This window comes from Adiantum capillus-veneris, chromosome 10 (assembly GCF_014529385.1).
Source record: "Adiantum capillus-veneris isolate H3 chromosome 10, ASM1452938v2, whole genome shotgun sequence".
NCBI lineage: Eukaryota > Viridiplantae > Streptophyta > Polypodiopsida > Polypodiales > Pteridaceae > Adiantum > Adiantum capillus-veneris.
Window position 1 is genome coordinate 159158647 of NC_140940.1, and position 24508 is coordinate 159183154.

General features: G+C 42.4%; 1 protein-coding gene and 1 long non-coding RNA gene across 2 annotated transcripts; one reads left to right on the forward strand and one right to left on the reverse strand.

The window, feature by feature from the left end:
• The first annotated feature begins 17077 nt into the window (after positions 1-17077).
• On the forward strand, positions 17078-19668 carry LOC147449951 (uncharacterized). The gene is made up of 4 exons (XR_015189488.1): positions 17078-17207; positions 19064-19146; positions 19298-19455; positions 19532-19668. It is a non-coding gene; the product is annotated as an uncharacterized LOC147449951 (long non-coding RNA).
• LOC147449952 (amino acid permease 4-like) lies at positions 17205-22071 on the reverse strand. Its single transcript, XM_086522295.1, has 8 exons — positions 21285-22071; positions 20486-20744; positions 20050-20283; positions 19863-19956; positions 19554-19768; positions 19331-19470; positions 18855-19082; positions 17205-18521 (listed from the first exon to the last, which is right to left on the reverse strand). The coding sequence occupies exons 2-8, from the start codon at positions 20670-20672 to the stop codon at positions 18096-18098; spliced, it is 1524 nt and encodes a 507-aa protein (XP_086378421.1). The 5' UTR covers positions 20673-20744; positions 21285-22071; the 3' UTR covers positions 17205-18095.
• Between the last annotated feature and the right edge of the window lie 2437 nt (positions 22072-24508).

Below are 24508 nucleotides of genomic sequence, written 5' to 3' on the forward strand. Positions count from 1 at the left end.
ATCTAACCATCTCCCAGTTGGAAAGTCAGGCAATTTCTGAAGATGATCTAGAAAAGAAAGGTTTCTAGTGGCACGGTTGCGCTTGAATTTCAAGTGATCTGTCAAGCATTGTTGCGTTTTCCCTTCGTACCTCTCTAGCCATTTTTGCATGATATCTTAGTTGAGAAGGCAAAATCTCATAACTTTTTCTCGCATTGTGATATCCATCTTCATAATGATGCCTTGTCCCTACGTCTCGTCCCCTATCACCTTGACGTTGACCTCAGTTTGCCAGAACAAAGTGGATACATCGAGGCTCATCCTTAAATTTAGGCCATCTTTCCTCTATGTGCTTCCATGCACGAGAGTCAGCAGGTACTCACATCACATCATCTGTCGATCTAGTATTTGAGTGCCATGTCATCAAAGAGGCTATAGACTTGCACCTGAACATTCTCTTTATTCTTGGAATGATAGGAAAGTGTTGGACATTTGCCGGAATAAATTTTCCTTGTGTGGCCTCTCTATACTTGTTTGATCCACAATTGGCACATTGTTCCAAATTTGCATACTCATTGTGAAAGAGTATACAATCATTAGGGCATGCATGTATTTTGTGATAATCCAATCCCAAGTTAGTAAGAAGATTTTTAGCGGTTGGACGGGTAGGGGACATGTGATTGCCTTTTGACAAGATTTGCTTGTTGAGCAACCTATCGTTACATCAACAAGTGAACACAACGATCATATTATTGAACTATAATTTGCACTTTGGCACGCTTATGATACAAATATTTACCTAAAAATCTATATGACGGAGGCGTCAGACCACCCATAGACAAACTGCAAATTAAGCATTGCCCAAAGAGGTACGGAGACCTGAGATTTTTGCACCATTGTAAAGCGACATACGTGCAAGAGTTTACATCATCTTGCCCTCTTTATCATTGCTATCATGCCATCGATATGGATGGGATGACTGAGGTTGGTTCGTAGTGTTTCCTTGAATGTTGTCGCCTTCTAGGTTTTCAATGATGGGATCCATGTCAAAGAACGCATCTAACATATGTTCCATCTCTACTTCTTGAAATGTGGAATCGGGAATTGGTGGGTGGACTCAGTCGATGGCTAGTCGTTTGAAAATGGTCTTCTCTGGAACATATGTTCCATCTAACATATGTTCCATCTCTACTTCTTGAAATGTGGAATCGGGAATTGGTGGGTGGACTCAGTCGATGGCTAGTCGTTTGAAAATGGTCTTCTCTGGGATGAAGGTGGAGCAATATCTACTTGCAGAGGTTGATCTATTGCATCCGAACCATGAGATCGATAATGCAGGTCTTGTAGTTGCTCTATGCGAAAGAGATCGTTATTGCGTATGTGTTGATCGTAGACTTTTTGTTTTCAAAAGATTTTTTGATGCTTGCAATGCGCACAAGGACACACCATCCTATCATCCATACTTTATCTACCAATGATGCAACAAATAAATAAATCACTCTTGCTATAAGTACACACCACTAACTACATGACAATACATGACAACCTCAGATTCTCTAGCCATGCCTGATTCCCACACACCTCGGTCTAGAGGTGCACGGAGATCAAGGCCACATGATAATAATCTCGTCTTTATTGGTTAATGACTATATATTAGGGGTTTTGAAGTCTGTGTGCACTATTGAAGTCCGATTGCGTTATTTTACTATGTTTATCGAAGTACATTTACGTTTTTGAAGAACACAAGTCATTTTTGAAGACTGTTGGCTGTTTGCAATTTTTCTACTATTTGCCACTAGCTCTAACAACCTCACATTCTCTAGCCATGCCCGACCCTTGCACACCTCGATCTAGAGGTGCACAAAGATCAGGACCATTGGGTAATAATCTCGTCTTTATTGGTCAACGCCTATATATTAGGGTTTGAAATACATCTTTTTTTAAATATGTTTGCATTTTTGAAGTTTGTGTGCGCTATTGAAGTCTGATTGCATGATTTTACTTCGTTTGTCGAAGTCCTTTTTCATTTTTGAAGTACACAAGTCACTTCTAAATGTTAGGAAATAAGATGTAGCTAAATAGATAATTGAGTAGATTACTTAATGGAGAGAGATAGATTTCACACACGAGTTATAGAATAGAGAGAGAGAGAGAGAGAGAAAGAGAGAGAGAGAGAGAGAGTACACACGATATACGTGGTTCACCCAATGTGGGTTACGTCCATGGGAAAGCAGTCACTCAATGGCTTTAGTACTTCAAAACAAGAAGTAGTTTACAAAGGGATTATACCCTTAATGGAGCTCCTGCCTTGCTTCACTCTCACCACCTCACACTCACCTTGTTGCATCAACTTCACACTATGAAATGTGTGTAGAAATGGCCTCCTTTTATAGGCCAAAAGGGTTGCCCTCTCTCATGAGAGGCAGCCATGTGTAGCCACCCTTGTGTAGATAAGTCCAAATGGGACCCTTCAATTCGCCCATGTGTGGCCGCCCTTGAGAAGACAAGTCCTGAATTCGGCCATCGGCCATTGAATTCGGCCACCGGCCACTGGCCAACCGACGGTTGTTTTCCGACCACGTTCCGGTCGCCGTCCGGCCATAATATTCCGGCGAAAAGGAATATTCCGACGAGGGAAAAAAAAGTCTCGGGGGCGGACCCTAAAGTTGCCCCTGATTTTTGGCCGTGAAAATTTTGGTTTCCGGCGAGTGATTTTCCTTCACGCACGATGGCTTCTCCTCATAATGGGGGCCTTACAAATGTGCGCTTTTACCACAGAAAATTACAAGGGTAAATCAGGCTCCATACTTAACAATCTCCCACTTGGAGATTGATCTCCAAACCAAACCTGTGATTGCTTTCCATTCTGGCTTCTTATCCTTGAATGCCGATTGAAGATGAGCAAAAGCTCAACTTCTCCTTGTTGACCACCTTTGTGAACATGTCTGCAGGATTTTCACTTGTATGCACCTTTCCTAGCTTTAGGTCTCCCTCTCCAAAAGAGTGCGTATGAAGTGATATCTCACCTCAATGTGCTATGTCCTTGAATGAAAGGCTGGGTTCTTTGCAAGATGGATAGCGCTTTGGCTATCACTATACAAGACACAATTGTCTTGTTTGAATCCAAGCTCTTCTAAGAATCTGTGAAGCCACAGAATTTCTTTGCTTGCCTCCATCATTGCTACATACTCTGCTTCCGTGGTAGAAAGTGAAACCACTTTGTGCAGCTTTGAAGCCCAGCTTACTACTGTGCCTCCAACCGTGAACACATAGCCAGCAGTGCTCCTTCGAGTATCTTTGTCACCTGCCATATCTGCATCAACATACCCTTCTAGAAAAATATCAGTTCCTCCAAAATACAAAGCATTTGTTGTTGTCCCTTTTAGATACCTAAGTATCCACTTCACAGCTTGCCAATGCTCTTTACCTGGGTTGTCCATGAACCTACTCACAACTCCCACTGCATGTGCAATGTCTGGCCTTGTCCAGACCATAGCATACATTAGAGAACCTACCGCTGCAGCATATGGAACTTTAGACATGTAGGCTATCTCCTCTTGTGTCTTTGGCACATATCCTTCGTTAGTTTAAAATGACCAGCCAAAGGTGTAGAAACTGGTTTTGCATTTTGCATTGCAAACCTTTGTACCTTCTTGATGTAATCTTCTTGAGATAGCTTTATTGTCTTCTTCGTCCTGTCCCTTGATATTTCATACCAAGTATCCTCTTTGCAGCACCTAAATCTTTCATTGAAAAAGATTTAGACAGCTCCTCTTTTAGGTCTTTGATGTCCTGCATGTTAGCACTTGCAATCAACATGTCATCAACATACAACATTAGGATGATGAATTTCATCTCCCAAATTCTTCGTGTAGACGCAGTGATCCGAGTTGCATCTTGTGAATCCATGATCCAACATCCATCGACCAAACTTCAAGTACCATTGTCTTGATGCTTGCTTTAAACCATACAAGCTCTTCTTTAATCTGCAAACCATTTTCTCCTTACCTTTTACTTCATACCCCTTTGGTTGAAGCATGTAGATTTCCTCCTCTAAGTCACTATGAGGGAATGTCGTATTTACATCCATTTGCTCGAGATTTAGATCATGAGCATCCACAAGGCTTAAGACAAGCCTAATTGAGTTCATTTTTACAACAGGAGAAAATATTTCATTGAAGTCACTACCTTTCTTTTGAGAAAACCCTTTTACCACAAGCCTAGACTTGTACCTTTTCTTCCCACCTTCTTCTTCCTTCAACTTGTACACCCATTTGTTTTGAAGTGCCCGCTTACCTTTAGGCAACTCAACCAACTCCCATGTTTGGTTACGATGTAGTGAGTCCATCTCCACTTGCATGCTCTTCGTTCATTCTTCCTTGGATTCATGTTGCATAGCTTCTTCGTATGATTTTGGCTCTCCAGAATCTGAGATCAAGAGATGGTTGAAGGAAGGAACAAACCTTTCTAGAGGTCTACTTGCTCTTGTAGATCTTTGGGGAATAGGTTGAGGCTCCTCATTTGGTTGACGTTGTTGCACATTGTCACCGTTTGCAGTCCTTGAGTCTTCACCGTCCTCAAGCTCCATGTACTCATCACCTGTTTCTTTTGTTTGTTTTCTTTCCAAGTAATCTTTGTACATATTTTTTTCGTTAAAAATTACATCCCTACTCCTTAAGATTTTACCATCTTCAGGATTCCATAGGCGATACCCAAAGTCACCTTCTCCATAGCCAATGAAGAAACACTTTTTGGACTTTGCATCTAGCTTTGATCTTAGGCTTCTATCTATGTGCATGAAAGCCTCACACCCAAACACTTTGAGAAATGCATAATTCACCGGTTGACCTGTCCATGCCTCTTATGGAACTCCCCCATCCAATGCCGTTGAGGGTGACCGATTGATTAAGTACACAGACGTACTTACAACTTCCGTCCAAAGCTCAAGGGGTAGGCCTGCATGTAGCCGCATGCTTCGTGCTCGCTCCATGATTGTCCTGTTCATCCTTTCCAAAATCCCATTTTGTTGAGGTGTCCTTGGGGTTGTCCTTTGCTTCCGAATGCCATTGCTAGCACAAAAGCTTTCAAAAGCTTGGCTACAATATTCGCCTCCATTGTCGGATCTGAGGCATTTAACCTTGGTACCTGTTTCATTCTCCACAAAGGCTTTCCACCTTTGAAATATGGAAAATACATCGGATTTATTCTTCATGACATAAACCAATGTTTTCTAGTCGCATCGTCTATGAATGTTACATAGTACAATGAGCCACCAAGTGATGGTGTACTTGCAGGATCCCAAACATCAGAATGAACGAACTCAAGTTTTTTATTTTTTCTTTCATTTCCTAATTTTGAAATTTTACCCTCTTTTGTTTACCATAAACACAATCTTCACAGAACTCTAAGTCCACTTCTTTCAAACCTGGTAGAATCTTCTTTGTTTGAAGGATTTGCATTCTTTTGGCACTCATATGCTTAAGTCGGTAGTGCCACACCGCACTGTCAACTTCTGTAGTTGCTGCACAAGCTGAAGGTTGCGTGCTAACAGTACACAAGTAAAGTGTACCGACTTTTTCTCCCTTGGCAACCATCAAAGATCCCTTTGAGATCTTCCACCGTTTGTTTTCGAATGCAATGTTGTGACCTTCATCGTCCAATTGTCCTGTAGAGATCAAATTTTTACGAAGAGAAGGAACATGCCTAACATCTTTAAGCTTCCATTCATTTCCGTTAGCAGTTTTGACAGAAACTGTACCTTTACCGACAATCTCACAAGCTTCATCATCTCCCAAGTATACATACCCAAAATTACCTTTGGTGTAGTCTTGGAAATGTTGCTTGTGTGGTGTTGCATGGAATGAAGCCGCAGAATCTACTATCCAGGAATTAGACACATTGTCTAATGAGAGAATTAGAGCATCTTGCTCTACTTTACCTGCCACATTGGCCTCCGATGTTGGCTTGTTGTCTTGAGACTCTGTCTCCTTCTTCTTCTTGGACCAGCAATCCTTCTTGACGTGGCCCTTCTTGCCACAGTTCCAACATTCAAGAATTGACTTTGTGCGTGACTTGCTCCATCTTGAGCAATCACGACCCTTTTAGCTTTTGAACCTCTCCTTAGGCCTTCCTCTTGTTTCCACTGACAATGCAGCACTTGATGATTCTCTTGTGCTTCTCCTTCGTATTTCCTCGCTTAGAAGAACACCCACAGCATCATCAAACTTAAGAGTATTTGTACCAGAGATAGAATTACTTACAGCCATCACAAGGCTGTCCCAACTATCTGGTAGAGATGATAGTATAAGGAGAGCTCGCACTTCGTCATCGAAATTGATTTTCACCGATCGAAGTTGAATTATGTTTGTGTTAAAGTCATTCAGGTGTTCTGCAACTGAACCATTCTCTACCATCTTTAGATTGAACAAGCGCTTCATAAGAAATACCTTATTGGATGCCGATGGTTTCTCGTAGAAGTCGTCAAGTAACTTCATCAAGTCCTCCGTGGTCTTCATCTCCGAAACATTGAAGGACACCGTTGACGCTAATCTTAACCAGATTGTTCCCAGTGCCTTTCGATCAAGGACAATCCATGCTTCATCTGCCATCGTTGCGGGCTTCTTTGCAAGACCGCCTAGTGGCAAATAGAGGTCCTTCTGGTAGAGATAGTCTTCAATCTGCATCTTCCAATGTTGGTATTTTTTGCCGTTGAACTTCTTAATCTTGAGCTTCCCTTCCTCCACCATAACTCCCACTCAATTCAAGGAATCCTTTCCTTGAGATAATTTAGCTACGAGCAAACCTTGCTCTGATACCAGTTGTTAGGAAATAAGACGTAGCTATTGAGTAGATTACGTAATGGAGAGAGATAGATTTCACACACGAAATTATAGAATAGAGAGAGAGAGAGAGAGAGAGAGTACACACGATATACGTGGTTCACCCAATGTGGGCTACGTCCACGGGAAAGCAGCCATTCAATGGCTTTAGTACTTCAAAACAAGAAGTAGTTTACAAAGGGATTATACCCTTAATGGAGCTCCCGCCTTGCTTCACTCTCACCACCTCACACTCACCTTGTTGCATCAACTTCACACTATGAAATGTGTGTAGAAATGGCCTCCTTTTATAGGCCAAAAGGGCTGCCCTCTCTCATGAGAGGCAGCCATGTGTAGCCACCCTTGTGTAGATAAGTCCAAATGGGACCCTTCAATCCGCCCATGTGTGGCCGCCCTTGAGAAGACAAGTCCGCTTTTGAATTCGGCCACCGGCCACCGTCCATTGACTACCGGCCACCGGCCAACCGACGGTTGTTTTCCGACCACATTCCGGCCGCCGTCCGGCCATAATATTCCGGCGAAAAGGAATATTCCGACGAGGGAAAAAAAAGTCTCGGGGGCTTCCGCCCCCGAGGCCCCTAAAGTTGCCCCTGATCTTTGGCCGTGAAAATTTTGGTTTCCGGCGAGTGATTTTCCTTCACGCACGATGGCTTCTCCTCATAATGGGGGCCTTACAAATGTGCGCTTTTACCACAGAAAATTACAAGGGTAAATCAGGCTCCATACTTAACACTAAAGACTGCTGTGTTTCTGAAGTGCGTTTGCGATTTTTGTACTATTTGTCGCTAGCTATAACAATCTCACAATCTCTAACCATGCTCGATCCCCGCACACCTCGGTTTAGAGGTGCATGAAGATCAGGACCACCGAGTAATAATCTCGTCTTTATTGGTCAATGCCTATATATTAGGGTTTGACATACGCCTTTTTTTTAATCTGTTTGCATTTTTAAGTCTGTGTGCGCTATTGAAGTCTTGCGTTTTTTACTTTGTTTGTCGAAGTCCATTTGCGTTTTTGAAGTACACAAGTCACTTTTGAAGACTGTTGCGTTTTTTATGTCCGTTTGTGATTTTTCTACCATTTGCTACTAGCTCTAACAACTTCACATTCTCTAGCCATGCCCGATCTCCGCAACACACCTCGGTTTAGAGGTGCACGGAGATCAGGACCACCGGGTAATAATCTTGTCTTTATTGGTCAATGCCTATATATTAGGGTTTGACACAAGTCTGTTTTGAAATTTGTTTGCGTTTTTTAAGTCTATGTGTGATATTGAAGTCCAATTGCGCTATTTTACTTCGTTTGTCAAAGTTCTTTTGCAGCTAACACTGAGTGGTTAACACTAAGCAGATAGTCCTAAGCGTGTAGCCTTCAACAGCCTAAATACAGAAAAGAGTAGTCCTTCCTGAGCGGTAAGCGACGAAATACCTAAGCGGTTATCCATAAGCGACAAACCTTAATAGACCATTTGAATACAGACTAAACCTACGCGACTAGTCCTAAGTCGTTAAGTAACTAAATAACAAAACTAGTCGAGCCGCGTGTAGGACTAAGGGGGTTCGGCTAAACGATTCAATACGTAAGCAGCTAAGCGCTCTAATTAAGAAACTAATCTTCACCGATCTAAATGCGGACCAGTCCTAAGCGATGAAACCACTTATTACTTAAACGATTAGTGTTAAGAACTAAACCTAATTAAGCAAATAGCCTACGATAAGTCACAATTACAAAAATAACAATATAATTTTTTAATTTATAAATTTATTTACACAAAAACAACAAAAACTAATTATAAAATAAGATAAATCTTACTTATAAAATAACATTTTCTTTTTTTAAACTGAAAAATGTGTGTGTGTCTCATATATAGTGAGTTTATATTGTTTAGTCTGCAATTTTATTTACTTGCATGCTTGTGTATGTGAATGTGTGTGTGTATGTGTGTATGCAACAAAAAAGAATGTTAGAGCACTCACATGCGGCCTATTTGAGCAAGAAACAGTTGGAAAAATGTCCTCAAACCTGCAAACACACACACACACTATGTTACACCCACATACACTTGCTTAAGTGTAAGAAAATGGTGGACCTGGCCTTTTCATCTAGTAGCTTCCACTATACTTTAGTATAGTCATCTCCCTTTTTATGCTCAAAGATTGGCTCTAATTGATCTTTCTGGGTTAGCCTCACATGGATTTTCTCTTTATACTAGAAAAATTCATGCCATCAAACTTTCTAATATTGTAAATGTCCTTCTCAACAAAAGAGGCCATTTTTGCAAGACTCGACCACTATGCCAAGAATGGAAAAAGTTATGGCAAGAGATTTTGACTAAACCTCCTTTGTAATAAGAGAAAAATACCAAGCCAAAATGGTGCTCAAAGTGTCACTAAATGTATAGGTAGACTCGCTGGAAAAAACTAGTAGAGTCTCCTTTGTATGGGGATTGAAAACTTGATCCTAACGACGCGTGAAAATCATAAAATCAACTCAAATGCATAATTTTTGGCATAAATTGTCAATTGTCACTGAAAAACGACTTCCATACATGACGTCAAGCAAAATATCCCATAAGATACATGACCTATGGTGAGGATATCGAAATTGGGAACTCAAGCAACCTGTATCACCGAAGATATCTCAACATTTGAGAATGCCCCAACTAAATAAAACCGCACATAGGACCCTCCAAAGAATATTGTAAATGTCCTTCTCAACAAAAGAGGCCTTTGCAAGACTTGAGCACTATGGAAAGAATGACAAAAGTTATGGCAAGAGATTTTGACTAAACCTCCTTTGTAATAAGAGCAAAATACCAAGCCAAAACGGTGCTCAAAGTGTCATAAAATGTATAGGTAGACTCACGCGAAAAATCTAGTAGAGTCTCCTTTGTATGGGGAGTTAAAACTCGATCCTAATGACCATGAAAAACCTAAAATCAACTCAAAAGCATAAGTTTTGGCATAAATTGTCACATGTCACTGAAAAACGACTTCCATACATGACGTCAAGCAAAATATCACATAAGATACATGACCTATGGTGAGGAGAGCGAAATAGGGAACTCTAGCAACATGTATCACTATAGATATCTCAACATTGGGAATGCCCCAACTTAATAAAACTACACATAGGACCCTCCAAAGGATAAACAGACACAAAACACTAGCAACAGTCTCAAAAATGGCTCTTCCAATCCGAGTCCCAAAAACGGCCGGAAAACTACAAAAAATGGCTCCGCACAGTGTATAGTGGGCAATATCTGTGCAACTCAACATACATGAGTGAGAATCGTGCACAAACAATTTTTAGAAGCTGATGCAAAATAGTAAACCAAATGCCTATAGGAATACCTGTTCTCAAAAGAGCTCAATGGAACTCTTAAGTGCAAAAAAATTCATCTTTTAATGTATAATATCTCGCAGTGAAACTGCTGCCAAAAGCACTAGCAAAAATGCATGTCAAGACTGTGTACATGTGTCTATGTGAAACCTGGAGATAGATGGATATGCACTAAGATATGGAGATCCATAGTGGATGCCATCTTTTGTCATCAGATGGAAGTGCCGAAAACCACTGATGTCGGGGCTGGATGTCAAAAATCCACCGTTGATGTTGCAATCCAATGTGTGGGATGCAGAGAAAAATTGACACAAGGTGTCAATGGTAGGCAAGAAAAGGTGACTGATGATGAAGCTACACCGTGGAGGAGAGCCAAAAAAGCTCTCTCTCTCTCTCTCTCTCTCTCTCTCTCTCTCCAGAAGGGGGAAGCCGTCGGAGGTGGCCAAATGTCACTAATGCTAGACGAGAGGGTCGATGTGGACTCCCGCCACCGAACGGGATTGTAGACTGTGTCGTCGGCAAAGAAAATTGATGCAAAGGAAGCTGCTAAGGAGACTACTGCGGAGCCGGGCCACTTCGGATAGGTGCTAGAGGAGAGTCGATGCTGCTCTCTCTTGATCTGAGGTCGTGGGAAGCCGGGATGCAAGGAGATTCCATCGATGGCGAGTATTAGACAAAGTTAGAATGTTTTTGTGTGTGTGTGTGTGTGTGTGTGTGTGTGTGTGTGTGTGTGTGTGTGTGTGAGAGAGAGAGAGAGAGAGAGAGAGAGAGATGAAGAGGCCTCCGATGCCCGAGGATGTGGAAGACAAGGGTAACATAAGGTCTCATTGTATGAATACGTGAGCTAGTTCTATGTATGTGGCTATGGCTATGTAATATTTGAGCTTGTCCATGCTCTTGTGATTATGATAAATAAACACAATGATCATAATCTCCACTATCAACGCTCCTACTTGCTACTTTTTAGAACAGACATAAGGTCTCATTGTATGAATATGTGAGCTAGTTCTATGTATGTGGCTATGGCTATGTAATATTTGAGCTTGTCCATGCTCTTGTGATTATGATAAATAAACACAATGATCATACTCTCCACTATCAACGCTACTACTTGCTACTTTTTAGAACAGGTCACCCTTGAATATTTCCTATTGCTCTATTGTTCCAAGCATTTTCATATGTGTATGGGTTAGAGAATAGTGTGAATAGATTGATTAGAATGTAGTACTAGTTCCTATCTTTGACTTAGAAAATTCATGTGCATGTGTGAGTTTGGTGTAGAGAATAGGTAGGGATTTGCACCTTTGTTGTCATGCGCATAGAATCAATCAAGTTAGTAGGAGCAAGGAGACTACATATACATGGCTTTGGTCGTCTATTACATTGAACTACCTCACATAGCCTACATATTCTCCATCACTGATTGGCTCAATATTGTCATGAGTGATTTCTTGCCCTAGCCATGTTATGAGCATGTTATCAATTCAGGATTGACCGTCTGAATGATTATAATGCATGTCGTAAATTGCTATGCTGCAAGGCTCTAACATCCAATCGCAAGGTCAAAGTTTTTAATTTTCAAGGTTAAAATTTGAGCCTTTTGGTTATCATCCCATCCATTAAAGACAAGAGAGTTTCACATAAATCTATGTTTCTCATTAGTTTAAATTGACATTTATGGCCAAGAATATGGTTTTGTCGTAGCAACAAGTGGCCTTTTTTTTTTTGTGAACACCGAGTTCCCATGAAGTTGACAAAGGTCAAATTCACACTCTGCTCAAATTTGAGAGGTAGTTCGTACGAGGATAATCTCAGTAAAGTCTGCCAGCAACCTGTACCTCTGTCGATTTTGGTAGAGTTACAAATCCCTTTCTATACCCTTGCCACACTCAGTCCACGTGAACAAACTGATTTCGTCAAATAAACCATGCCTTGTGACGTGCGGAACTCTTCTAAATTAGAATCAATTCACAACAAAATTAGACAAAAATTACGGGAGAGAATTATGTGAGTCATGCCATTGGCTGCCTCCACTCCAAAGATAGTGCTTGAAATAAACTTTTCACTAAAAACTTGGAAAAAATGTTGGAGGTAGCTTGACTATTTTCAAAGTGGTTAGAATTTTTGTAGCTTTTCTAATATTCAAATTTAAGGTTTGCAAGTGAGTTTACATCAAGGTGTCCTTTAGAGACCTAGGTCTGAAAATTTGAAGGAATTTGTGAGTGTGCTAGAATGCAATGAACGTTTTGCGAGAAGAGCTAGCAGAAAAATTGATCTTTTTGCGTTAGCCCATCTTGGATTTTCTCTTTCCACATAGAAAATTTCATGCCGTCGAACTAACTCATATTGTAAATGTCCTTCTCAACAAAAGAGGCCATTTTTGTAAGACTTGAGCACTATAAGAAGAATGCCAAAAGTTACCGCTATAGATTTTGACAAAACCTCTGTTGTAGCAAGAGAAAAATCTCAAGCCAAAACATTGCTCAAAGTGTCATAAAACACATAGGTAGACTTGCAAGAAAAATCTGGTAGAGTCTCCTTTGTATGATGAATGAAAACTTGATCCTAATGACGCATAAAAGGCATAAAATCAACTCAAAGGCATAAATCTCGCCATATGTGACTCAAGCAAAATATCCCATAAGATACATGACCTATGGCAAGGATACCAAAATGAGAAACTCTAGCAGCTTGTATCACTGAAGATATCTCAACATTCGAGAATGCCCCAATTCAATAAAACCGCACACAAGACCCCCAAAGGATAAGTAGACACAAATCACTAGCCACAGTATGAGAAAGTGTTCTTCCGATTTGAGCCCCAGAAACAATCGTGAAACTACCAAAAATGGCTCCACCCGGGGCCCTTCGTAATATATAAGCCATTTGTGAGAGGGGGTACCGGCTATAAGAAAATTAAAGAAGGGCCCATTAGTGGAGATTACAAGAAAAGGCCTATGGAGATTCATAGTAGAGGAGTGAGAAGGAGGAGGCAGGCCACATGGAGGCCATGCCTCCCAATTAGGGATCTCTCTCTCTCTCTCTCTCTCTCTCCTCTCTCTCTCTCTCTCTCTCTCTCTCTCTCTCTCTCTCTCTCTCTCTCTCTTTGCCGAGGAGAGGTAGGGATGCTTCCTAAGGAATAGGTAAATAGAATCTCCCTCCCCCCCCCTTTTCTCTCTCTCTCTCTCTCTCTCTCTCTCTCTCTCTCTCTCTCTCTCTCTCTCTCTCTCTCTCTCTCTCTCTCTTATCACAAAGCTCAAGTAGGGATGCTTCATAAGGTAAAGTCGAATAGAATATCTTCTTCTTCTTCTTCTTCTTCTTCTTCTTCTTCTCTCTCTCTCTCTCTCTCTCTCTCTCTCTCTCTCTCTCTCTCTCTCTCTCTCTCTCTCTACGTAGGCATAGTGGAGATGACGTGGGCGAACTGCTCCATAGGTGCAAGTCCATGGATGGCGAGGGAAGCTTATACAAGCTCGCAAGGGAAGGCGGATTTGGAAGCTTGCAGGGACCCGTTGAGAGATAGGCAAGGGAAGCACACAGGTGGAAGAAGGTTTTTGCAACACAAGCAGAAGGTGAGAGCTAATCGATGAGGGCAAAAAGAATCTTGAAGGCATCTTTTGATTAATATATTTTATTTTAAGTGAACCAATAAGAGCCACTTTTAAAATAGATGGTATAATTTTATATTAAAATATAACAAAAATTCTATATGGTTGTAGGTACTTATTTAAGCTTACTCTCCCTCATCCCCCCTTAATTTAGTAGGCCTTTGTGTCTCTTCACCTTGTTACTTTGTTAGCGCAGAAGGCAAAATCAAAAGTCTGGCTTCTCGTTAATCCACGTGTCAGACTTTCAAACTGACAGTTCGCTTGTTACGTCGTTTCATATGGCTCGCACGCTTTTCGACAGCGCTATGCCATCACCCTCTGGCTCTATTTGCCTGCGGCGGCTACCTCCACCCTGTGTAGTCTCCTAGGCCCGAGTCACCTTTCCTCATCATGATGGCGAGCTGCATGAAAAAGACAACAAGAAAGCGCACATACAACTGCTAAATGCTCACGGCTCACGTGTGATCATCCTCGTGCTACTAAACAACTCTTTGAATCTAAGCAGCTCTCTGTTGCAGAGTGCAACTCTTGAATTGAGGCACCTCTCGACCCAGCAGTAGGGCAACAACAACTCAAAGAGAATTCATGATGAGATCGTATACTTCACCGGATGCGAAGGCAAGTCTCCAGATGCATCTTGCACCTTGAAGGCCTATACCCTTCCACAAGACGTTGACATGGATGAGAGTATACATGCTAGATATGTATGTTGAATGTGGTGCTCTCACCAAAGCACGTAAGTTCTTGATGGATACGTATACTTCACCTGATGCGAAGGCCCGAGTCACCTTTCCTCATCATGATGGTGAGCTGCATGAAAAAGACAACAAGAAAGCGCACATAAAGCTGCTAAATGCTCACAACTCACGTGTGATCATCCTCGTGCTACTAAACAACTCCTTGAATCTAAGCAGCTCTCTGTTGCAGAGTGCAACTCTTGAATTGAGGCACCTCTCAACCCAGCAGTAGGGCAGCAACAACTCAGAGAGAATTCATGATGTGATCGTATACTTCACCGGATGCGAAGGCAAGTCTCCAGATGCATCTTGCACCTTGAAGGCCTATACCCTTCCACAAGACGTTGACATGGATGAGAGTATGTATGCTAGATATGTATGTCGAATGTGGTGCCCTCACCAAAGCACGTAAGTTCTTGATGGATACATAGACTTCACCGGATGCGAAGGCTCGAGTCACCTTCCCTCATCACGATGGCGAGCTGCATGAAAAAGACAACAAGAAAGCGCACATACATCTGCTAAATGCTCACGGCTCACGTGTGATCATCCTCGTGCTACTAAACAACTCCTTGAATCTAAGCAGCTCTCTGTCGCACATTGCAACTCTTGAATTAAGGAACCTCTCGACCCAACAGTAGGGCAGCAACAACTCAGAGAGAATTCATGATGAGAGCATATACTTCACCGGATGCAAAGTCAACCCTCCAGATGCATCTTGCACCTTGAAGGCCTATACCCTTCCACAAGACGTTGACATGGATGAGAGTATGTATGCTAGATATGTATGTCGAATGTGGTGCCCTCACCAAAGCACGTAAGTTCTTGATGGATACGTATACTTCACTGGATGCGAAGGCCCGAGTCACCTTTCCTCATCATGATGGCGAGCTGCATGAAAAAGACAACAAGAAAGCGCACATACAGCTGCTAAATGTTCACGGCTCACGTGTGATCATCCTCGTGCTACTAAACAACTCCTTGAAGCTAAGGAGCTCTCTGTTGCACATTGCAACTCTTGAATTGAGGAACCTCTCGACCCAGCAGTAGGGCAGCAACAACTCAGAGAGAATTCATGATGAGATCGTATACTTCACCAGATGCGAAGGCAAGCCTCCAGATGCATCTTGCACCTTGAAGGCCTATACCCTTCCACAAGACGTTGACATGGATGAGAGTATGTATGCTAGATATGTATGTCGAATGTGGTGCCCTCACCAAAGCACGTAAGTTCTTGATGGATACGTATACTTCACCGGATGCGAAGGCAAGTCTCCAAATGCATCTTACACCTTGAAGGCCTATACCCTTCCACAAGACGTTGACATGGATGAGAGTATGTATGCTAGATATGTATGTCGAATGTGGTGCCCTCACCAAAGCAGTAGGGCAGCAACAACTCAGAGAGACTTCATGATGAGATCATATACTTCACCGGATGCGAAGGCAAGTCTCCAGATGCACCTTGCACCTTGAAGGCCTATACCCTTCCACAAGACATTGACATGGATGAGATTATGTATGCTAGATATGTATGTCCAATGTGGTGCCCTCATCAAAGCACGTAAGTTCTTGATGGGCATCCTTTTTCGGATGCCTCTTGTAGTACTTTGATTGCAGGATATACTTAACATGGCTGTGGCAAGGAAGCTTTGGGTTCTTTTCACAAGATTTGAAGCAAAGACCTGCAAAAATTTTGAAAGCCTCCCCCTAGGTGAGATAATTCATGATGAGAGTGTTATAGTCAAGGGTTGTTCAAAAAGTTCAAGATGCCATGCCTAGCACTATCTTGGTCGATATGTTTGCCAATTGTGGTGTGCTTGAGAAAGCACAAAAAGTGCTTGAGGAGCTTCTTGTCCGGAATGTCGTCTCTTGGAATGCTCTGATTGTGGGATGTGCGCAACAAGAGGAGGGCCAGAAAGCTATAGACTGTTTCCAACGGATGCACAAGTTCTCTCTCTATATCCTCATGTAAGGATGACTTGGAACGACATCTCTTGGAATGCATTCATCGCGGAAATGCACAACAGGAGCATGGCAAAAGGCTCTAGGTTGTTTTCAGTTTCTATCCAGAGTATGGATTCTTGGAATGCACTGATTGCAGGATATTGCCCACGAGAGAAATCTCTAGTCTGTTTTCAACAGATGCGAAGTGAGTGGCTCTCTCCAAATGCAATCACCTATGCATGCATCTTGAAGGCATCTGGCTCTATGCAAGATGCTAATATGGGCACAAAAATTCACAATTATATTGTTAGTTAGAGGCAGTTGAGAAAAGATGCCGTGCTTGGCAGAGTCTTGGTCGATATGTATGCCAAGTGTCGTGCACTTGAGAAAGCACAAAAAGTGCTCGAGGAGCTTCTTGTCCGAAATCTTGTCTCTTGGAACGTACAGATTGCAGGATGTGCCGAACATCAGTGAGCAAGATGCAAGGTAGTTGTATTTCTCTAGCTTCAGTTCAATACAAACACGTCTAGTTGTAGCTTTTCTAATGTTCAAATTTAAGGTTTGCGGGTAACATTACGTTTTGAGGTGTCCTTAAGGGACCTAGGTTCTAAATAATGAACGTCTGATAATTTGAAGGAATTTGAAGCAATTTGTGAGTCTGCTCGAATGCAGCGAACGTTTCGCGAGAAGGCCACAACCGTACTGGCTGCATAGCAGATCAGCAACAAGTCACTCATTCAGCAGTTAGAAGCTCTCAGGTACTCTCTTTCTCTGCGCACCTTGTTACGAGATGATTAATGCTCGAACCTACAAAAAGCAAGATCAGGACCACCTGTTCATCAAATCAAGATCCCCTACTCATCTTTGCAGCAGCACGACAGGTGGTAGTGATCTTGCCACTTTTAAGCTGCCGGATCTGTTCAAGTTAAGGAAATTCCGAGAAGAGAGGATGATACACTGCCTTCTTGCAGTTCGGACGTGACACTCTTGCAAATTGCAAGCTTGCTCAGCACATTTCACTTCTAGTAACTTCCAAGGTTTTGACAGGTGTATCAATGTTCCATCAAAGCATTTTCTTTACGCATTGTGCATACCTACAGATTGGTCATGCAGCTTGTCAATGTCTTGGGTGCGTGCTGCCAGCATGCATTTAGTAACTCTTCCCGTCAATTTTTGGATTCTCCCTCCCTCGAAGCGTGATCTCACCTTTGAACTTGTACTCCTCACAAATAGTCATAAAGTTATGTTTGGACAAGGAAGGCTTTCCATAACTTGTTTCACCCTTATTGCATTTGGCATGCACAGGTGTCTTGTGGTGATTTCTGTGCCCCATCATCAGCAATCTAGCACATTGCTAAAACATATTGCTCCACTAAATTCCGTAAATAGATGCATTTTTGTGACTCAACATTGGAGTAATCATACCTTGGGGCAGATGGTTAGAACGAAGACTAAAAGAGGTAAGTTACAGTAACTGTTCTTCATATGGAGTTCTTCCCAAGTGTTCGATACATTAGGCAAACAGACTTCTGGTTTCTTGTTTTTCTTGGGAGTTAACCTTCAGGTGATATATTGAAGGAAGAAGTGTTAAAACAGACTATATATAACAGATGGGATGGGCTTGGTAGTGGTATTTTTAGTGTAAGTCAATATTGAGTTTTGAAAGGGGTGTACCGCTTGAGGTCAATTATAATTCCAGCCATGGAGCCTATGCCAGCAGAGAGCGAAATAAGCAGGCAGATGCAGCTTAAACATTGTAAAGCTATCCACTTGGAGGACCAACGTTTGAGCTGATTTTGAGAGATGTGCATGGTTATTGGGAAGTAGACAGTGAGTGGCCAAAATGCTGTGGCCCCCAAAAGACCTAATACATCGTTGAAGAAGGGTATAAGCATCGAGACTACTGTCGTTGTTATCACAAATAATGTCCTCCAAATGACCTTGAAGACACTTAGCTTGAATGGCCTTTGGAATGGCATGGGCACTTTTTGCTCGTAAGTCACAAAGGCGTGCTTAGACCACCTGCTCATCATCCAGTTCTCAGAGAAAGCGAATACGGGCTGTGTGAATACCTGTAGAAATGCCAACAATATGCTATCAGGTTTGCAGACGAAAAACTGATCTAGCTCGAATGTCTAGTCTCGTGGTAAATTTGGCAAGCCAAGAGTGAAAACCAGAACCGTCGAACAATCACCTCTGTTTTGTCAATATGACTGCTAATATATATGCATTTCTCCATTGCAGATACCAATTCAGATTATCCCTATGGCTATGGGGAGTTTCAGGGGATGCTAGGGTTTCTATATTTAAGTTAACCTCACTAACCTGTGATTGTAGACTGTAGAATAGGAGACATGCAAGTAACTTTCTACTACTTTTGACAGCAAAGAATAGAGGTCCATTACCTGGTATGCTCCCACAAGGTGCACCACAATGCAAGCATTTGCAAAGTCCACAAGCCAATAAGGATTGTAGAACCCAAATCCAGTCAACATGTTACCGGGTGCAGTGTCTCCGAATGCTGCATAGCCAAAACAACCCACACTCATGTAAAAGAGAGTTGTGACCACAATGCCGATCAACGATGCTCGCTTCATTGTTTTATTTTCTGCAGGTGGAGATTTCAAAGTATCCTGAAGCAGCACCAAAGGAAAAGATGAGAATTTAAGAGCTATGAAGAATCCGCATTTTGCAGGGGTAGGTGTGGGTATGTGCCTTTCTATGCAGAGCACATAGCTTGGTATGTGACGTTAGCTCTTGTTTTGCTGTGATTAATGTGCCTCTCACATGCATTGTGCGCAAAAAGCGTGCTTCACATCTTAATAACTAATGAATATGAATTGTTCAGATCGCACACAATGCTTGGATCGAAAGCATCTACCTGAATCTCAATAAGGATCACAGTAAATGAATAGGCGAATGCGATGTTTCCAAGGGCTTGGAAAACAGACCATGTCTTCTTTTCCTTGGATATGACTTCGAGACTGACTCCAGTGAGTGTGCCATGTGAGTGTCCTTTTTCTGCAAGGGGACCATAGTAATCATCTTAGCCAATTAACATTTGGACCGTGTATTGGTTAAGATTAAGGGCTTCCATTCCAAACCTGATGCTTTTCCAATCGCCAAACCCAAGCCTACTGAAGAGTAGGAGAATGACATTACAGCTGCCACTATTGATAGCCACCAGAGTCTATTGAAGTCAGGTATCTGTGACAATACAATTTGCACTGCACCAAAGAGCAGCGTGTATGGATTGTGGGATGTGTGGCACTTTGCGTCATGCCCATGCTTGTGAAAACAGTTGGACCTTGCAATGGCTCTGTGTAATCATCATGCACAGGAGTTAGAAACAGGCACAACTGGTTATGCTCATGTAGCAATTCTAAAATGAAAATGGGTATCATAAGCCTTACACCATGCTGATAGAAGATGTAATTGTGTAGCCAATTGATGTGCCGATGAGGTTGACGTACTGTACAATACCACAAAGCCACACATGCTTTTCACCTGTTGATGAGTCACATGCCAGGAAATGTAAGATGTGTTCATGACATGCTCTTGGGCTTGTCTTTCAATATGCACGAAAGACTAACTTGGTACCTAGGTGTGCTTTGACAGCCTCCATGTAGGTGTAGTTTCTCCTTCCTGTGACTGGATCAGGATATCGGTAGCAATTAGCAAGGAGGAGTGCAGTGTAGTATGTAACGAATGCAAATGCAAGTAGAATTAGAGGTCCGGCAACCCAGCCAATTTGTGCTATGCTCCAAGCGAGAGAGAGGACCCCCGAGCCAATAACTGCGGTTATCACATGAGCTGAAGCAGTCCAGACATTGCCTGCAGATGCAAGCCATTTGAAAGGGATTGACATGCTGTGAGATACACAGACTCCTACTTTGCTCATCCTTTTCTCAAAATGACTGAGAATCTCATAAAGCTTACATAACGTGAATTTCAACACTTCCTAACATGGGTATACACATTCATCATAAATGTTGTTTGTGTGCTTGCATTGCTAAACCATACAATGTGATCCTACCTGTCCTTCGAACATGGCCATCATCGTCGCGGCTCTTTGTTTTGATGAGCACAAAAGGGCTACCAATGTCTTTGCCTATGTCAACAGCACATCCACCTCTCACAGAGTCATCTTTGTTTGTGGAGCAGTCTGATGCGGAGTCGAGTCTTGCAAGTTGGTAGCTCACGTTCACATCGTCTTGTGCCATGACTGTTTGTTTGTGCAATCACTCCAAAACATCTACACCGGGGGTTGCTTATCGGTCAAGTGTTTTGCTTTTCTGAAAGCAAAAAGTGTAGGGAGTATGATGAGGTTAATAATTGAAAATCAAGAGGAGTACGGCATTTTCAGAAACAAATTACAATTTACTGCTAGAGTGTGACAATTGTTGCACAATAATGAATTTATTCTCTGCATTATGCTGATCAGACTTTGGGCAAGAGCCATGGACTGCATTCATGGAATGCCATGTGCTTGCTTGTAGCTATTGTATGCAAGAGTGTGGAGCTACAATGTCATGTGCTGGTCGAATGTGGTGCAGACCAAATTGTCAGAGTTTTAACTTGCAAGTGGCTTCTTGTGCAGGAAGTGAGGTTTTGCATACATTCAAAGAAACAGAGGAATTGCAGTTGATGCTGTATTGAGTTGACATACAATGTTGAGCTCAAGAATTTTCACTGTTGAACGTCAAGCTTGCTACCATGCCTCGTAATGAATGCAGGCCAGTGCTGCCAAGTAAGAATGAACAGGCTTTGCTAGGCATGAGCATGAACAAGTGTGTTTATAAGGTAGTACCAGTCTTAATAGCTGGCAAACGCACCTGCATATCTCAAGGTGGGATGAAGGTGAGGGTGTACATGTAGCCATTTGGAGTGATGGGGTTGACTATGGGGACGGGGGGACTAGCCAGTCATGAGCCCCATGCGCTTCTTTAAGCCTGGCTGATCATCTTGTATGTACTCGACCTCTTTGCAACACATGCACCTGCTCTCAACGGCATCCCTCTCTGTCGGTGTACACAAAGAGCAGAGAGAGAGAGAGAGAGCTTAGCTTCACGAGAATTTGTGAATGTAGTATGGGGTTGAAGAGGAAGAGTTTATGCAGTAAATGTGTGTGTGTGTGTGTGTGTGTGTGTGTGAGAGAGAGAGAGAGAGAGGGAAACACGAGGTGGCAGGTAAAACCGAGGGTAGGTCGAATATACGGTTGGGGGAGAGAGAGAGAGAGAGAGAATATGTGTGCGCGTCTGTGTGAGGCTGCAAGGAACACACTTGCGTTTTATACCCTTACGTGCGAGTACCCTATCATCCATGCAAAAAACCAGAGAAAATGTAAATATGGGGCTCACGTGATTTTGAAGAAGGCGGGATGTTAAAAAATGCATTTAAGAAACGTCTTGAAGCGAGCATCGTAACTACGAGGTAGGGGCTCTCTACTAGATGCTATTTTACTGGAATCTCTTGGATTCTTTGGGGACATGTGCCCTTATGTTTCCGTATCTCTTAGAAGGCCCTCATTTCCATGCAAGTGTGCCATCCCATCGTCCCACAATGCACCCAACATCGTTATCAACACACTGAAAGAGTGTTGTTTCAAAACTTGAGGATGGTTGTAGCATCGGCTTGTAGGCCCTTCGTGTGCACATACCCTTAGTTGAATGGAGGTTACCATCTTCCTCTCTAAGTGACACGAGCATGGTGGGAGGGGGCCCTTAACACTAAAGGGCACGGAGCCAAAACGGCGGGATCAACGGTTGTTGATCCCGCATGGATCTCTAGGCGATTGTGTGGTTCACAAAAGGGCACGGAGCCAAAACGGCGGGATCAACGGTTGTTGATCCTCGCATGGATCTCTAGGCGATTGTGTGGTTCACAAAAAAGTGTGGCCCCCCATGCACCCTTGCAAGTCGAACCTTTGACCTCCCACACGCGAGGCTCAACGCACATTGTGACCACGGTGGGAGACTTAAGCATGATAAATAAACTCGCCCCCCATGCAGTTTTTGTCCAAGTTTACTTTTCAGCATACGAGTTTACTTTTTGGCGATCTAACGGTCCGCGACCTCTCGATGTTTGTGTTTCCACTCGCGCGCCGTTGATCCTATGGCCGCAGCTTCATTTATTGCCCCGTGCCCTTTAGTGCTGAGGGGAGAGTGGGGGTTGTAGGTGAAATAGGAGTTGTAGAGTGGCACCCCGGATTTTCGAAGTGCCAGCTTGAATATCTAAATTTATAAAATTTCTTTAATTTACATCAGGTTTGCACTTACAACATCTAGCTGATTCCCATGTATTTCAAAACGGATGCACGGGTGAGGTGTTTAGGACTTCGGTCTCTTAATATTCAAGTTGTGGAGGGTTGAGGAGTGTGTGCCACCCTAATTTACTTTTTGCTCGAATTTGCAAATCTACCTCAACGGGATGCACATGTGAGGTGTTTAGAACTTCGGTCTCTTAATGAGGTATTGGGCTCAAGTTGTGGAGGGTCGAGGAGTGTGTGCCACCCGAATTACTTTTTGCCTCTAATTCGCAAATCTATCCCAAAGTTGCAAATTATCTACATTGAAAGTCTCTTGTGTTCCCAATCGTTGATCCCCTATTTGGATGCTCGTGTGACTTAGAGAGGAGGGGTTACGCTTGGTCGAAGGGAGATCAAGGAATCTTATTCGTATGACCTTGGGTCACTATAAGAGTTAGCTTGTTTGATCACCACACTTTGACTATTATAGACATGCTTGATAGTGCTTATGTTTGCACCAAGGCTAGGGTATGGGTTGATGATATGGGGTGATACTTATTTTACTTCTTAAAGGAGGTATGTCATATGATTACTATATCTAATGTTGTATGTGTGGCACTTGTGTCATGGCACTATGTATGTAGGAAATAGATCCTATGGGAGCATCGACACCCAACTTCATGGGAGCACCAAACTCTTAGGGCAAGAGATAATAGGTAAGCTTTGTGGGGGACATAGATTGAACATTGTCTCATTCATTCGATCAACATCAGCATTCAACGATCCCATCACAATTATAGTCAGTGTTGGCTCAACTTTTGGTTGTCATCGAACATTTCCTTGTCATAGATCAGTTGGGCCATGTCAGTGCATTGGTTGGCACAACACCAGATATCATGATGGCCAAGAAGCATGCCAGATTGGACCTGGTGGAGACCATATGGTTAGGCATTCACATATGGATGTATTCGATCTAATTCATCAGCTAGGAGCCAAATCTTTTGCATCAACATCTGTTCATGTTGGAAATCTGGCTCACATCAACAATTGGTCATGTTAGCATTAGAAAGTACAGGTTTTCAAAAAATTTGGTATATACCAAAATTCAAGAAAGGGGAGGAGAAATGTAGACGGTGGGAACCATCTCTAAGTTAGAATTCTAACTGGCATTAGTAGCTGAGCTTGTAATTACCAAGTCAATTACTATAGTAAATGACAGTCAATCAAAGACCCAATGCGACACCTATAAATAGGGGTCATTACTTCATTAGAAGGGGCAATTGATGGTGTATGCTTTGAGCTATGACTTAGGAGCCACATGCTGTTGTAGTGTCTTGGATCTCACTATACTCTCGTATTCTATTACTAATAAGATGAGTGCAGTCTCTTGGCTCACATTGGAATTTTTCCAGTTGTACTGATTTGATCTTAATACAATTCAATTCTAGCTCCAGTTCTAGTATATGTGTCATTTCCATTTTAGTTGTTCGTTCCAATTGAATTCCAGTATCAGTGACTTGTCTCATCTGAAGTTTGTCTATCTGAATTGAACTCTCTTAACCCAACACTGGATTAGCTGTCTGAGGAGACCAGCTCATTCCATAGTGCATAGTCGGTAAACAAAACCTAGCAGGTGCATCTATAAATAGGACCCACTACTTTCATTTTGGGAGTCTGTCACTTTGTCGGGCTGTCTCTAGTCCTTTGTAGTTGTTGATCTGCTACTCTAATTGTAATCAAGCTCTGTTGTAATCCAATATTTAGTGCCAGTTGTACTTTTGATCCATTATCTAAATACATCAGTTCTAGTGT

What these genes read in the sequence shown, in the direction of transcription:
- LOC147449952 (XM_086522295.1), bottom strand. Translation starts at nt 20,672, where the DNA reads ATGGCACAAGACGATGTGAACGTGAGCTACCAACTTGCAAGACTCGAC. An exon ending in TGGCCATGTTCGAAGGACAG is followed by an intron (nt 20,284 to 20,485) that starts GTAGGATCACAT and finishes TTGCATCTGCAG; the next exon opens with GCAATGTCTGGACTGCTTCA. An exon ending in TGATCCTTATTGAGATTCAG is followed by an intron (nt 19,083 to 19,330) that starts GTAGATGCTTTC and finishes GTGCTGCTTCAG; the next exon opens with GATACTTTGAAATCTCCACC.